Source organism: Crassostrea angulata, chromosome 1 (genome assembly GCF_025612915.1).
Source record: "Crassostrea angulata isolate pt1a10 chromosome 1, ASM2561291v2, whole genome shotgun sequence".
NCBI lineage: Eukaryota > Metazoa > Mollusca > Bivalvia > Ostreida > Ostreidae > Magallana > Magallana angulata.
In genome coordinates, this window is record NC_069111.1 from 6727878 (window position 1) to 6742916 (window position 15039).

Genomic DNA, 15039 nt, shown 5'->3' on the forward strand with positions numbered 1-15039 from the left:
GTATTGCTTGGATCCATACAATTTTCGAGAAATATTTCTATATAGATGCATAGTTTGATTGAATTATTTTTATCTTTAAATATTATTTAACATGATTCATATGGGGGTTTCTCGACATTCTTGTCGAAACAGTCCAAAAATTCATATTATAAAAATGTGCGTAATTCAAATTAGAAACTACATGTACTTGTCATGCAAAAAAAAACATATCATTGGTTTTAAGATTAATAAACACCGACAAAATCAACTCCCGTCAGTTCTTCAGTACTTTGATTACAAGATACAGATCATTTCATCACCCAGCATTGTGATTTTTTTCTCATAAAAAAATTATCATATGTTGCAGTCAAAAACAGCGAAAATCATCAGGTGAAATTAGGATTATTTTCTCTCAGCCATGTTTTGACGTGAACCTTCGAACAATACAACAATGACAATGAAAAGGGTCGGTTTAGCTCACCCGAACTTTGTCATATTTTAGCATTTCACAATGATATATCATTGTGAAATGCTAAAATATGACAAAGTTCGGGTGAGCTAACTGAACCCTTGCAGGGGTCATAGGTGCCCTCTAACGCTTACTATGAATACCTCTTGAGGTTCTCTTCTTAATCCTAGTGTTTCCAAGTTCTTGTGGTCAATCTCAAGTGAGATATAAACACCTGAAATGAGCCAGAACCCCTGGGAGCCACTTGGTGGTACCCCTACAGCCCAAATTTGAGACCGGGAAAGAATAGCCCCATAGGTCCCCTACACTGCCCTGGTATCCGTTTGATGCACACTTCAAAGATAAAGGAGATAATGGTCCGCCTTTCACCCCTATATCCTTATGAAATGCTAAAATATGACAAAGTTCGGGTGAGCTAAACCGACCCTTTTCATTGTCATTGTTGTATTGTTCGAAGGTTCACGTCAAAACATGGCTGAGAGAAAATAATCCCAATTTCACCTGATGATTTTCGCTGTTTTTGACTGCGACCTATGATAATTTTTAATGAGAATAAAATCACAATGCTGGGTGTTCTATTGTCTCATATTCGTAATAATACGATGTCTTTTTAATTTTCGATTGATGTTGTTTCCGGGGGAGTGAAAAGGCCCGAGGATAAATTTTTAAACACGCACATGTTCAACTTCGATGGATACAAATTATCTTGCAACACTGGATTGGCTTAGGGTTTTATTGTATTTGTATCGTTTTATGCGGCCTTTTAATTTACTTTAATTTATCATGGCTTTTATATCATAATACGTTTGCATATCACTTTATACGATGCATATAGTTTGTATCAATAAGACTACACTAAGGATAACATTATTTTCATAACTAAAAACCCGTATAGACGTATTTCATTTCTATCCAACAAAGACGCATTTATAACTCTTATCCAGGCGAGCTTTACTGTTTCGGAAGTCGTCAATGCTCGTACAAATTATTGAGCATTAATCATTTTGATATTAATTAAAATATGTCGAATATTAAGTAAAATATAATTTTCTGTTCGAGTACTCTCAGTACTTTGATGAATTTCCTTATTGGCTGCTAGCTTCTACGGGCCTAGTGGCTGCTGTTAGTGGCTGCTAGCTTCAGCCTGGTCAACTTATATTGATATGTTTCGTTGGCAAGGAGGTAAGCGCGGGGATGTTGTTAATGAAAATACACATGCCTGTCAATAAAGTACAATTGAAATCGATAAAAGGGGGGGGATCAACTGTCTTCTTTGCCAATTTATCTATCTTCATTTATTATCATCAAGCAAAAATATTTTTCAACGTCATTATCCGGGTACTTTTCTTTCATATAATTTGCATCACAAAATCCCCTAAACTTTTAGTTTTATTGTATACTAAAACCTTAGCGGTAGAGGGGGCGTTTTAAAACAGAAAATCAGGACCTTTTACATTCTAGCGTATGAACGTAGTGTGGACAGAGGGGTATTTTAAAAGTTAGATCAAAATGAAAAAAAAATGTATTTTAAATCACCTTAATGGTGCTAATAAACTGTATTTTATCGTATGTGTGACAAGAATTGTTTTGGGTTTTGTCTATTTATCAAACTGTACACATACTTCGAAACGAAACTAATGTATTACCTAACAGCTTTGAAACTAACAGGTGACATTAAAGAAACTTTTTTTAAAACAAAAATCTGATGCATGTATGCCCTTTTTTTGTAACACGATACTTTTATTTAAAAGACTCCTGGGAAGGCGTTTTTCGGAGAATAAAGGTATTACGTAGATTTGAAGTTTTGATATAAACGAAGCTCTCTTGTGCAGTCTGGTTGTTGAATTGAACATTTGAGTAAAATATAAGGGCTTTTTACAATTGGTTCAGGGTGGGTTTTCCTTCCTCATTATTTATCAATTTTATGTGGAATTCTGGAGAGAGATACAATTTAAGTGAGTGAGACAACTTTCAGGTTAATTTTATATTCCTCGTTTTCCATCCCCGGGGACGGAGCAATGGAAGACCCAGGGAGCGACCTGTCCCAGCTGGACAAACTGACCGAAGAGTCCATACTTGAGGCGGTCAAGAAAAGATACCGGGAGGATAAAATCTATGTAAGTCCCTCTCTCTTTCTGTGGTGTTTTTTTTTTTTTATCTTTTTATACCACTTTTTTTCTGCCTTGCAATCTAAGTTAAAGATCAGCATTATATATAATTTCTGAGCATTTCATAGTAAAAATCGACATACATGCATTTTGATAGAATAAGTCTATGCATCAACATCGATAGTAAAGAAACTTGCTGTAAATATCGAGACTCTCCACTACATTTTAAATTTAATTCAACGTTATCAGTTTCTTCCATTTGAAAGAAAAAACCCGAACGTCCAAGATACCAAAGAATATCATTTAGCAAATTAAAGACGTAAATAATAAATTATTTTTTGCATATCATTAACAATATATCTATAAGTATGATGCAATGATACTGGAAAATCGTCTTTATCTATTTATTTTATTCCGTCAAATATTTAAATGCATTAAGTTTTTAGTTTTCTTCTCGGCCAACCCCCCCCCCCCCTCCCCGACACACCGACACACACACGCAAATTGAAACAGATAAATGCATAATTTTTTCCTAAGACGCAGTTGCAAAAATACAATCAGACAATGCATAACCCCCGGCTGCTTTTTTGTCTTTGTATATGGGGTAAGGTAACAGTATGAGTCATGGAGGGGTATAGAATATAGTTTTACACGAGCCATTATAAAAGTCTAATATAACAATATCTTGTAAAATATATGCACATATTAAGTATTCCATGTGTAATTGAAATATCACCCGACAATGAGCAGTACTCAAGTGTGCTTTTGGGTTCATATTTGCAACGAAGGTTAACGTGGCGAACATGCAATATTAAAGATACTTTACAGAGAAAATATAAAGAAAAATGGTGTATGTTAATGGACGTGTGTGAGTTTAACTGCAAAGTCTGATAAAACAAAACTGATTAATAACGTTGGTCATTGAAAAACACACTTTCTGCGTTAAAATGCAATTATCTTTAGAATATATTTGTTGGAATTTATTTTCACGGATTTCAATGAATTATATGGTACTTTCTCTTAAATAAGCAATTGAAAAATTATAGTTTCATCGTATTTCAGCCGCCGAGCATACAATGCATTTAACATTACAAAGATTCCTTCTCTGCTTGTATCACCTTTCATGTGATTTTTGATTCTATAAGCGTCTTGTTGCATTTATTACATGTATTTTTTGTCCTCTGTAATTAATGCCTATCGTGCGTGCAAAAACATCCAAAATAGTAATGGATTTAAAACGGTTATGCATGTAGGGCTATGTTACGAATGCCATAGGGTCGATACGAGCCTGAAACGCAAACTGCAATGAATCGCAAACAATAAAAAGAACATTGGTATCATAAATGTAAAGATATAGGACTTAAGGAATTTAAATAGATATATATTGCAGACAATGATATTTACCCCAAAATCTGATGTCATGCCAAAAAAAAGTCATACGGCAATGGATTGGAATGAAAATACCAGTACTTAATTTAAAGCTACAAGACGAACTTTTTAGCAATTATTGCATAATGCAAAGTCGATTAAATGCCAATTCGAGCTACAAAACATTACTGACCATGCAAAATGAGTAAAACTGTTTGCAAATGTTTGATTGAATTAACAAAGGTAATGCAAATTCGATGTCAGTTCTATTATTGCATATTCAATCTGATTCCAGTCCAGTGTTGGGGAAGACATTTTGCTAGCAGTCAACCCATATAAAGAACTCCCGATTTATGATAAGGAGGTGAGTGTATTGGCGCCTAAATAACTCTAATGCAGCTCTATGTATAACTTGAGATTTAAAACTAAAGTCATGTAATAGACTTTATCAATTTCTAAGAAAAAAAAGGTTTAATAATAAAGAAAATATACTGTGTTTTCAATCAATTTTATCCAATAAAGATTCCAAGAGCAAGTCTTTCATTAAAGATAAAAATTCTCGATTTGTTTAATTTATGCCTGTATCGATAATAGTTTGATATATTTTAAGTATCCGTTTAACAAAGGCTTTGCAAAAATAGCTCAATACCTGAGCATCTATATTCATTACATGGTACTTAAAAAAGGGTGAAAAAAATGAAAGTCAATTCACAAGATGATATTTCAGATATCTAAAAAGATACTTTTATATATATATATATATATATATATATATATATATATATATATATATATATATATATATATATATATATAGGATTAGACTGCCAGAAGTGGCTTATTTAAATCTGAATTCAGAAATTTTTTTGATTTCCATTTACTCTCGATAATAAACAACTTAGGGTTTAGTTAATGGCGCTGTTGTAATGTTGTCCGCTGGCTCTCTGTTGTATGCGCACACAAACACAACAACAAAAAGATGTATTTTCAAGATATTTCCAAAACAAACATGTATTTTTGGCGTAGCAAGTATATATGGATCACATCAATTGGGTTATAAAAATAATAATAAGTAGTATCTGCATAGATAGCTATCTAATTATCATAATGGTTTTGACTAGTAAATAATTACCTCTTAATTTATCGATATATTTACCTTTGATTATCTCTGATTATCACAGAATCACGAAAAGTACCGGTCGGAAAACTTTAAAACAAATTTACCTCCTCATGTTTTCCGCGTGGCGGCACAAGCGTACCTCAGGATGCGTCAGATACAGTCTAACCAGATTATTCTGGTTTGTGGCGAATCTGGTGCTGGTAAAACAGAGAGTGCAAAATACATGCTGCAGCATTTCATGCAGATGTGTCCTGACGACGCTGGAGACCTTCACGAGAGGATAATCAGAGTAAAAATGAATCGAATAGTTTTTTTTTTGTTTTTTTTACCTCATGGGTCACACAATTTTGTGTTAATTGAAAAATTGACGTCGATTTTATAAACAAATACAATATCAAGCTCCTGTTTATCATCTAATGTAATTGAGTGAAATATTACATTTATGTAAAATTGATTAACAGAATCACATTTTGTAAGGGATATTTCCTATCATACTAATAATACTGATGACGTTTTAATGGATATCCAAGTAAGATGTATGAATGCTTTAATACATTATCAGGTAAACACTCTGTTAGAAAGTTTTGGGAATGCAAAAACAGTGATGAATGACAACTCGAGCAGATTTGCCAAATTCCTTCAATTAAGTTTTGGACATGATGGACAAGTGATCGGAGGTAACAAACTGAAGCAGATTTAATGGATTATATTGTGGATAGTTTTGAAATCAATGAAATTACGCGTTTGTGTATGTGGTTCTGTATATTTAGATGTTATTTGTTTTGTATGATTCTTGTATATTTAGATGACACGTAAGTGCCAATGCACTTTGAAAAAAATTTCAAAGTGCGTTGCCACTTACGTGAAAATCAACATACTTTGAAAAAAAAATTCAAAGTGGTTAAATTTGGGACCGAGTTAACCAACTTTGAAAAACTTTTTTCAAAGTGCGTAATGAAGGTACATCAACATCTTTTATATCGAGACACTTAACACACTTTGAAAAACATATGTTTTAAATTTCTTATTTGTTGATAGTATGATACACTAGTGAATCTTACTTACAGTCTTTGAGAACGGGGATGGGGACGGGTGTAAGGGTTAACAGGGACACAAAAAATTACCTGTACATGATTTAATTCATTACAGGAAAAAGGTCCCTTACCCCTCATATTTTTCCCCAAAATATATCATAATTATAATCTGCAACTTGGAATATACGTTTAAGATTGGAAAAAGAAATACGCTTTGTTGTAAATTAAGTACAATGATATTGTAAAAACGAGCAAACCAAACAATAATTTCTCCAATGGTATGTTAAAAAATCTACAAGTGTTTCAACACAAGCCCTCTTTTCAAACTCTAATTAAATAAATCATTTCATTATAAAAAAAATTACATTGAAATCATTTAATTACCATAAGATTGAACTAAACATTAGAGTGTGTTTTTTTTTTAATCCCACTGATCTTTTAAATGATCATGTAGTTTTTGATAAACATAACTAACGTTTCCTTTTCTCACATCATGTTTTAACGAGCACATGCAATTGAAGCCAGTTGAAATATGTTAAATATTGATCTCCAACATCAATATACATAAGTCATTTTCGTTTCTGGAAATGTACCATATAAAAAGTAATTTTCGTTTCTGGCAATGTACCAGTGGGAAGTAAAATTACTGCAAACATGTTAAAAGGAAAATGCAGTTGCTAAGCGATGCAGTTTATGTCATGTTTGGTTCATTCAAATCTCCCGAGTTGGTCTTTGCGTGTAAATTTTCAAACTACATATACGAAAGCTTATGAGAAAAGAAAAGAAAAATATAATTAACAAACGGTTTTTCAAGTTAGCTGTGATTGAGTTCTTCTTTAAATATATCCAAATGAGCTAAACATGGTTAAAACAATCAGTTATTGTATATAAAAGTAACAATAATTTCGACGAAATTCGGAACATTTTTTTTCAAATTGTGTTTATATCGACAATATCAACGCGCTTTGAAAGAAAAATTCTAAGTGCGTTGACTTGGTCCCAAAATTAACGCACTTTGAAATTTTTTTTTATCAAAGTGCGTAACACACGTTTTTTACATTCTATTTTGTTTAATAAAGACTTTCATCTTTTTTCATAGTTTTTGCATCTTTTAAATCATGTTCTTGATTTGACTTCTGGATATTTAGCGTCAGTCAGAGATTACATGTTAGAAAAATGTCGAGTAGTTGGAAGAAATGAAGATTGTGGCGAAGGAAACTTCCACATATTCTATGGAATGTTTGCGGGCCTATCACAACAGGAAAAACAAGATCTGTTTCTTTTAAAACCAGAAACTTACAGGTAAAAGTTATTGTTTTTTTTTAGAAAAGGCACATAAGGAGCATGTACCGGATATACAATATAGTATAAAGTATAAACTGCGTATATCAACAAGAATGTAAAGAACATTGAAGAGACTTTTAGAATTATAAACTTTTTTTTCAAGTTCTAATAATGATTGAGCAAAGATCTAGCTTGGTTTTTTTTTCAGTGAAGACAGATTCATTGTTTACATTTGTAATATTTTGCAGTTTCCCTCATTAAAGCAAATTATTTCAACTTTTATTTTTACCATTTTTTCATGAAATTGAGAAGTCATCTAGTAACATGTTTGATCTAGCACACGAATGATTTCATTCTACATTAGTAAATTTTTTTCAGCATTTTGAAAGGAAGCATAAAAAGTCTAAAAATGACTAACCAATATGAGAACCAGTACAAAGATAACATGGAAACTTTGAAAAAAATCGGCATGACGGAAGCTGTATGTTTATTTTTCATTTTTTCGTTTCTAAGCACGTTTGATTCATAGTAACTGTTCTTAAACCACCACATGGTAGCTTTACATTACATCTCACTAAACAGGATAAAAAGGTGATGCATTGTATGCTGGCCGCTATTTTGCATCTAAGTCAAATAGAGTTTCAGGAGACGGACAAAGCATCAGGGCAACTGGACATTGCTAACACAGAGCTGGTTGAGCAAGGTAAAAAAGGAGATAGTTTATTTATTGGCACATGTAATAAATGGCTGTGATGACACTCAAAATTCTCAACACAAACTCTTATTATAACGAAAGAAATAGAATACGTACTTAAAAATATAAATTTAAATGATTTTGGTTTCAGGATATTTTATTTTTATCATCATCGATATCATACATTTTTATTATCCGAAAGAAGGGATATATATATTTTGATGTCGTGTTTTCTGGTAATATATCACAATATTCGATGCTCTTATTACAGCGGCCTCTTTGTTGGAGGTCAGCAGTGAGGCAATGGGACACGCCCTGATTTCATCCACAACCATTATGGCGGGTAAGCTTCTGTTTTAAATGGAATCTCAATATACTTTTTGAGTGCATAAAACTTGTGTACTAATTTTAATTAAACCTAAAGATATACTGGTATGTTCAATATTCTTTTTCGAAACGAATAATCTACCACTAGTTACAAGTACCAAATGTTTTGACTTTTTAATTGCATGTAACCTACTCTGCAAAAACCTAAATTATCGATTGAAATTTATCAGATCTTGGTATACACAGTTTACATTATCTCTGAATCCTTCTTTTCTTAAATTTCTCTCATTTTGATACGCATTATATATTAGATGAACATCTGAAGTACTAATGAAAATGTAAATTGTTGTAATACATGCTTGTTGCAGTTTTATTTCAGAATATCAAATTACTAATTCAATGGTCAAAACTTTTTTTCTCAAAGAAACTTTACACACTTGAACCATGCATTCAATCTTCTCTTATCTCACTTTTCCTCTTACTGACAAGTTTGTTTTTTGGTCTGGTATTTTTTGCAAATTATTGTAACATTTAACATTAAGATTAGTTTTGTATATTGATCTTGTTTTGTGATAATTTCTAAAGACATAATAAAGTTAAATTGTCTGGCTATTAACTTATAAATGAAGCATAATTTCAACAATAGTTTAATAAAACCTTATAGGAAGTGGGTTGTAACAAATGAACCTATAATATCATTGTCATTTGAGAGTCTTTGTTCATTTTAAAAATATTAAACAAAGTAATTTAATTGGATTTTATTATTACGCTTCTGTCATTTCTGTCATTACATAAATATTTACGACTTTCAAAAAAGGTGACGAAATCAAAGTGTATAAGAGTTTAGACCAAGCAACAGACGGGAGAGACGCACTAGCGAAGCACATGTATGAAAGATTGTTTGGTTGGATCGTGAAGAAAATTAATACAAACCTTCATCCAAACCATTCAAGGTAACTGGAACATCTGTAATACAAATATAGAAACAGGTCTTGCTGTATTTATTCACTTGCATGTGACTGAACAAATGTATGAAATATATTAATTTAATTCATGTACAAATATAGAAACATTTGTGTAAATTGTGTTTTCTTTACAACATCTGTCACAAAACCATTTTGCAGCAAACGAACAGAAGCTGCAGAGATTGGAATTCTAGATATAGCCGGGTTTGAAAACCTACAAACCAACAGTTTTGAACAGATGTGTATTAACATGGTCAATGAGAGACTACAGTACTTCATGAATAATGTGGTCCTTATCCAGGAGAAAAGGATTTACGAATCAGAAGAAATACCGTTTGAAAACGTTGATTTTAAGGACAACATGAACATCATACAGATGTTTGAAATCTCGGTAAATGTCTTCAACTGTTTTTGGATAAACGTGTTTGAATTAAAAAAATAGACAATTTTTCAGTAATCTTTTTTTAAGTACATGTATTGAAAACACTACCCCCCCCTTTCTTTTTTTTACAAAGAATATACATATATATCTTTTATTCTTTTTTAAAATTTATCTGATATTAGAAAATTGGCATATTGCCAAGTTTAGACGAAGAATCCAAATTTCAACAAGGAACGGATTCTAAGTTTGTTGAAAGACTGAAGAAAAATTTCCCAAAAGGACATGTATACAGTCCCCTTTTGACATTTGCTCGAGGCGATCGGATAGGATTTGGCGTTAAACATTTTGCTGGAGCAGTAAGTGATTTTATTTATCTATTTTGCGATGCGTTGATTACCAAACACTCTACTGCCCTATTAATTAGGGTGGATAATAAACAATTAACCATCAGATCTGCATAAAATTTTAAGACATGATTTGTTTATCTATAAACTGATATTTAAGTAAAAAATCCACACATTTTATCTTTAAAATTTGCTTATTTTTCTATTTTTTGTATAGAGCTCTTCTTCTAAAGGAGAATACTATAGTCTAAAAATGGCCATGGTCATCGAGCCCTCTTAATGTAGTGTGGGTTTGAATTGAAACCCAAACATTATGTGAAATTTCAATTGTTTTAGGTCTGGTACAATTGTACAAACATACTGGAGAAGAATCGAGACACTCTGAACAAAGATATTGAGGACGTGATGAAGAGCAGTAATGATGACTGTATTGCTGATTTGTTTTCAGTGCGGAAGGGAGACACTGGAACGATATCAAGGTAAAAAGATTAATAAATCTTCCATCGCTTTGATACCTAAAAGTATGTTTTGTTACGTACTTTTACATAGTTACACTTAAGAAATCATTTGGTATTGTTGTTTGCAGCACTCAATACACCATCCGAGCGTCCCGGAAGGTGCCAGACCTTGGCGTATCAATCAGAGCCAAGACTGACCAAGGGGGGTTGCAAGGAGTGGACCTCGCTAGAACGCTCAAAGAAAAGTAAAGTTCTATTTTTTTTTTAAGTTTAAATTTTAAATCTCTCTCTCTCTCTCTCTCTCTCTCTCTCTCTCTCTCTCTCTCTCTCTCGCTCTCTCTCTCGCTCTCTCTCCTTATTTTAAGTGTTTAATTGCTTATCAATAGATATGGAAAAGTAGGCAAGCCAACAGAACTGATATACATGCCCAAAGATTCTAAGACCAATGTCAGCTACTTCCAGGTAAATATCACCTGATGAAAAATCATCACAATCACCTTTTGATGTAATTAACGAATCCGAAGCATTTAATTGTTGTCGAAATAAGACAAAACAATTTTTGATAAGTTAAGCTTAATTTAATCAAGGTTAGATGATAATTTGATCGCATATTCTTTTGTTTCTAATTTATAGTGATCGTAGATATTAGTATCTAAGAAAATAAGGTTTACCCATTTAAAAGGGTAGTACGATATAGTTATTTATACAATCAATGTTAACTGTCTCTCTATAAACGATTTTCATGTAAAGGTTCATAATACTTTTTATCTAAAATATATGTTTATTAATTAAACCCCTTTCACAATTGGCGCACGACCACTTTACACCACTTTGCGATCGAAATTTTTGAGCTTCGCATGAGCTCTCGCATACGTTGCACTAGCCCTCACTTACGTTGCACGAGCTCTCGCATTCGTTGCATACGTTTAACTGGTCGTATCAAGTCTCCTCTGAATAGCGGACATGCACACTATTCAGACGCGACCGAACGCGATTCAAATTATCGCAGTGCAACGCACGAACATTAGTACGAACGTTTTACAACGTTGTGTGTACTTGCAAGAGTGAGACACGATTTATAAAGATCGTAGGAGAAATCGCTGGTGTTTAAGCGTCTGTTTTGCGACTGTGAGACTGTTGCTCAACGTTTCGCATGATATCTTGCAACGTTTTACTATCATTGCACGACTTACAGTACCCGCAACGTTATTTTTTACAATCCTATCCTATCGTATCGTGTATCAATCCTATCGTATCGTGCGTGTATACTGTTCTATCGTGCGTTAATCCTATCAGGTTTATCGTTTATTTTCAACAATTCTTCCGTTTATCCTATCGTGTTAATCGTTTCGTGCCTTTTCATAAGCAAGTTAATTTATTACTAAGTTGCAACTTGTTCGGTGCGCCGTATACGAGTATTTATCGAACAAGAATTGTAAAATCCTATCCAACATTCCGTCAGGATACTAATTTTTTTAATTTTTAGATCAAAATTAACCAATATTATATGTAAATCATATCTGTTAACATTGAAAATGAAAAACGAAGTTCTTAGGAACAAGGTAACATATTTACCTGTAAATCGAATATATTAAATCGTACGCCTGAGTGTATACCTGCGTAAACATTAACTTTTATGCAATATAATTTTGTTGCATCATATTTTACAAAAACAAAACTATTTATGATATAACTTATATTTATTTAAAATCCGAGTTGTATTTTGAACCCGTTATTTTCCGTGTGATATTTGATTTCAGGCTGAAATGTTCTCGGCAATCAGCTAGGGTGTGTGGTTATGAAAACAATGTTAACAAATAGTACGCGGAATGTGTATTTGCGTAAATATTTATTTAACTTGTCTGTAATAATTCGTTTTTAATGAATAATGTTCTTATACAGAAAGAAATGTACTTATGACAGATTTTATATTTAGTCTATACAAGAGTTGGATTTATATAATTAAACCCGCTATTTTCCGAGTGATTTAATCTCGGGCTGAAATATTCGTGGCGATCGGCTGTATGGTGTTCGGTAATGAAAACAATTTTAACAATACAGAAAATTTATTGATCATTAAAGCTCATAATTTTAGTTGAAAAAAAATTAACTGGTCATTTTTATACATTCTATAAATGATGCAGCGATGATTAACAACTCGGCAATTGTTACTAAAAAGAAATTCCACGTAAATCTTTATTTGTACGTGTTCTCTCTCAAATTCTGTCATCATCAGTTTGTTCGTAAATATCGTTTAAAGCGATCATACGTTTATCATGAACATCGTTTATCCTTTCCTATCGTGTATCAATCCTATCATATCGTGCGTGTAAACTATTCTATCGTGCGTTAATCCTATCCTTTCGTGCGTGTATACTGTTCTATCGTGCGTTAATCCTATCCTTTCGTGCGTGTATACTGTTCTATCGTGCGTTAATCCTATCCTATCGTGCGTGAATCCTATCCTATCGTTTATCTTGTAAAAAATAACGTTGCGGGTACTGTATCAGCTTCAATATGCCATGATTTGCTACTAGTATATATACCCTGTATAAGTATATCTGTTTCAGAACTAAATTTACAATATACATCTATTGCATGATGGTGAGGGAAATACATGTATGAAGATTTATTCCCTCAAGAAAAATCATATTTCCCGAGGGCTTCGTTTTATTATACCATGCAACATATGATTACACAAAATAAGTTGATTTCTAATAATGTTTGACTTTTAAACAGTCGCAACATTAACGTCGTGATTGTTTCCTATGTTACTGTCTCACTTTTCTTTCATAAATCATAGATAGTTAAGTTGGTTCTGAGTATTAAGGAGAATCGTAATGATTGAATATTTTTGATTTAATCATATTTGTCTAGATCGTATGCTCATATCGGCTTTTTCATTCTTATGACATCGCCCTGTTACGTGACTTTCTAGACCAATCAGATATAATAGAATAGACATACTGAGGTATAATAATAAATGCTGCTGCATATCTGTATCTTCTTGGGCGGCATCTTTTCTCGCTTTCAACTATGTATACTGAATATGGGCGGTGTATGTACCCCCTTTGACTCGCACAATCATTTGTTCCATGGAACGCATAAGCGCACGTTCAATCGTCCGATCACCTAGTCTCTCGCGTGTTCCTATCGTATTATCTTTCAACAGTTGCTTTCATTGTACAAGAGTCGCATTCAGACGCAAGATATATAGCAAGATTCAATGCGTTTACATCGCACAACGTTCGCTTAGATCGTGCGAAATTCGTACGAATACTTTTTTCATATGCGATTATTTCGGCAACAATTAACGATTTATATCTAATTTTTTCGGTCGCGCAAATATTTTGTCGCTTCTGCTCGTGCGCTAATTGTGAAAGGAGTTTTAAGCATGAGTATTCAATTCAAATATTATTATTAAACAGTGTGTCTTTAACTATTTTCTTTCTGTAGAAATCAATTTCTCAATTACTGTCCAAATTGCGGCATGCAGATCCCTTTTTCGTTCGGTTTGTATTCCTAAATGTATCATATTACTTTGCCTACCTATTTGAATGCAAAAGCGTTGAGAAACGTTGTATACATTATGTTATAAAAAATAAATATATATACATAAAGTACAATTAAATAAAAAATAACTACCGACAACAGTAACCAATTTTAACCGGGCTCTGCTGAAAGCAGAGTCCTGGTTGTAGGCAGGCTAATCGCCAATGTTACTATAAATAGCACAACTTCAAAAGTAAACCAAAAAAAAACAAACAACGTCAAAGTCAAAGCTATCGCTTTACCAAATAGTTATACAAAGAGCCACGTTTTGTCAAAAATGTTTGCATTTGTTTCTTTTTTATAATTTCGAGAGAATTGTCTATCTTTTTTAGTTTTCTTAAAAATAACGTGTTTTAAAAACAAGACTATGCATTTTGGACACATACAATGCGCATGAATTTCCATGAACTACTTTGCTGCGCGTTGAAGAAATGGGGATTGAATATATAACCCTTGTTGCAAAATTCAAGGCAGAAACTGTTGAACTTTTTTCTACTAGACAGACATATTTACGTTTTTAGCCGCTTACAAAAATTGATCGCTCACTGATGCTTTGCCGACATTATAAGCATGAGAGAGAGAGAGAGAGAGAGAGAGAGAGAGAGAGAGAGAGAGAGAGAGAGAGAGAGAGAGAGATTTTCAGTCTTTACTACACAATATGCATAAAGACACACCGAAAGAGCCCGGCTTTCAGTACTTCAGTACTTAAATTATTTTTTGTGCTGCTATATGACTCTAATTAACCAATCTTTAACAGTTGTATTAAACCAAATCGACACATGGCTCCCGAACAACTGGACGAAAAACTAGTTAGGGGACAACTCAAATACAATGGAATTTCAGCAATTTGCTTAATCCGAAAAAATGGCTACCCTTCAAGGATCCTGATAGAAGACTTCATTAAACGGTCAGTAAATATTTGTGTTTAGGTAGACCTACCTGTCAGAATACAATA

The 15039-nt window shown here is 32.8% G+C and overlaps 1 protein-coding gene across 2 annotated transcripts in view; it reads left to right on the forward strand.

The window, feature by feature from the left end:
- The first annotated feature begins 2237 nt into the window (after positions 1 to 2237).
- Positions 2238 to 15039, forward strand: part of LOC128173423 (uncharacterized) — a 72301-nt gene continuing 59499 nt past the window's right edge. The window contains exons 1-17 of one of the 2 annotated variants that reach the window (XM_052839109.1): positions 2238 to 2339; positions 2424 to 2565; positions 4220 to 4288; positions 5106 to 5333; positions 5607 to 5721; positions 7227 to 7380; positions 7741 to 7843; positions 7945 to 8065; positions 8328 to 8399; positions 9201 to 9336; positions 9508 to 9739; positions 9913 to 10086; positions 10411 to 10553; positions 10661 to 10777; positions 10919 to 10994; positions 13989 to 14044; positions 14842 to 14991. In XM_052839109.1, the coding sequence (XP_052695069.1) occupies positions 2467 to 2565; positions 4220 to 4288; positions 5106 to 5333; positions 5607 to 5721; positions 7227 to 7380; positions 7741 to 7843; positions 7945 to 8065; positions 8328 to 8399; positions 9201 to 9336; positions 9508 to 9739; positions 9913 to 10086; positions 10411 to 10553; positions 10661 to 10777; positions 10919 to 10994; positions 13989 to 14044; positions 14842 to 14991 (2045 nt within the window). In that variant the 5' untranslated portion in view covers positions 2238 to 2339; positions 2424 to 2466. Of the gene's footprint in view, positions 2566 to 4219; positions 4289 to 5105; positions 5334 to 5606; positions 5722 to 7226; positions 7381 to 7740; positions 7844 to 7944; positions 8066 to 8327; positions 8400 to 9200; positions 9337 to 9507; positions 9740 to 9912; positions 10087 to 10410; positions 10554 to 10660; positions 10778 to 10918; positions 10995 to 13988; positions 14045 to 14841; positions 14992 to 15039 lie in introns of both variants that reach the window. The other variant, XM_052839098.1, reaches the window with a different exon arrangement.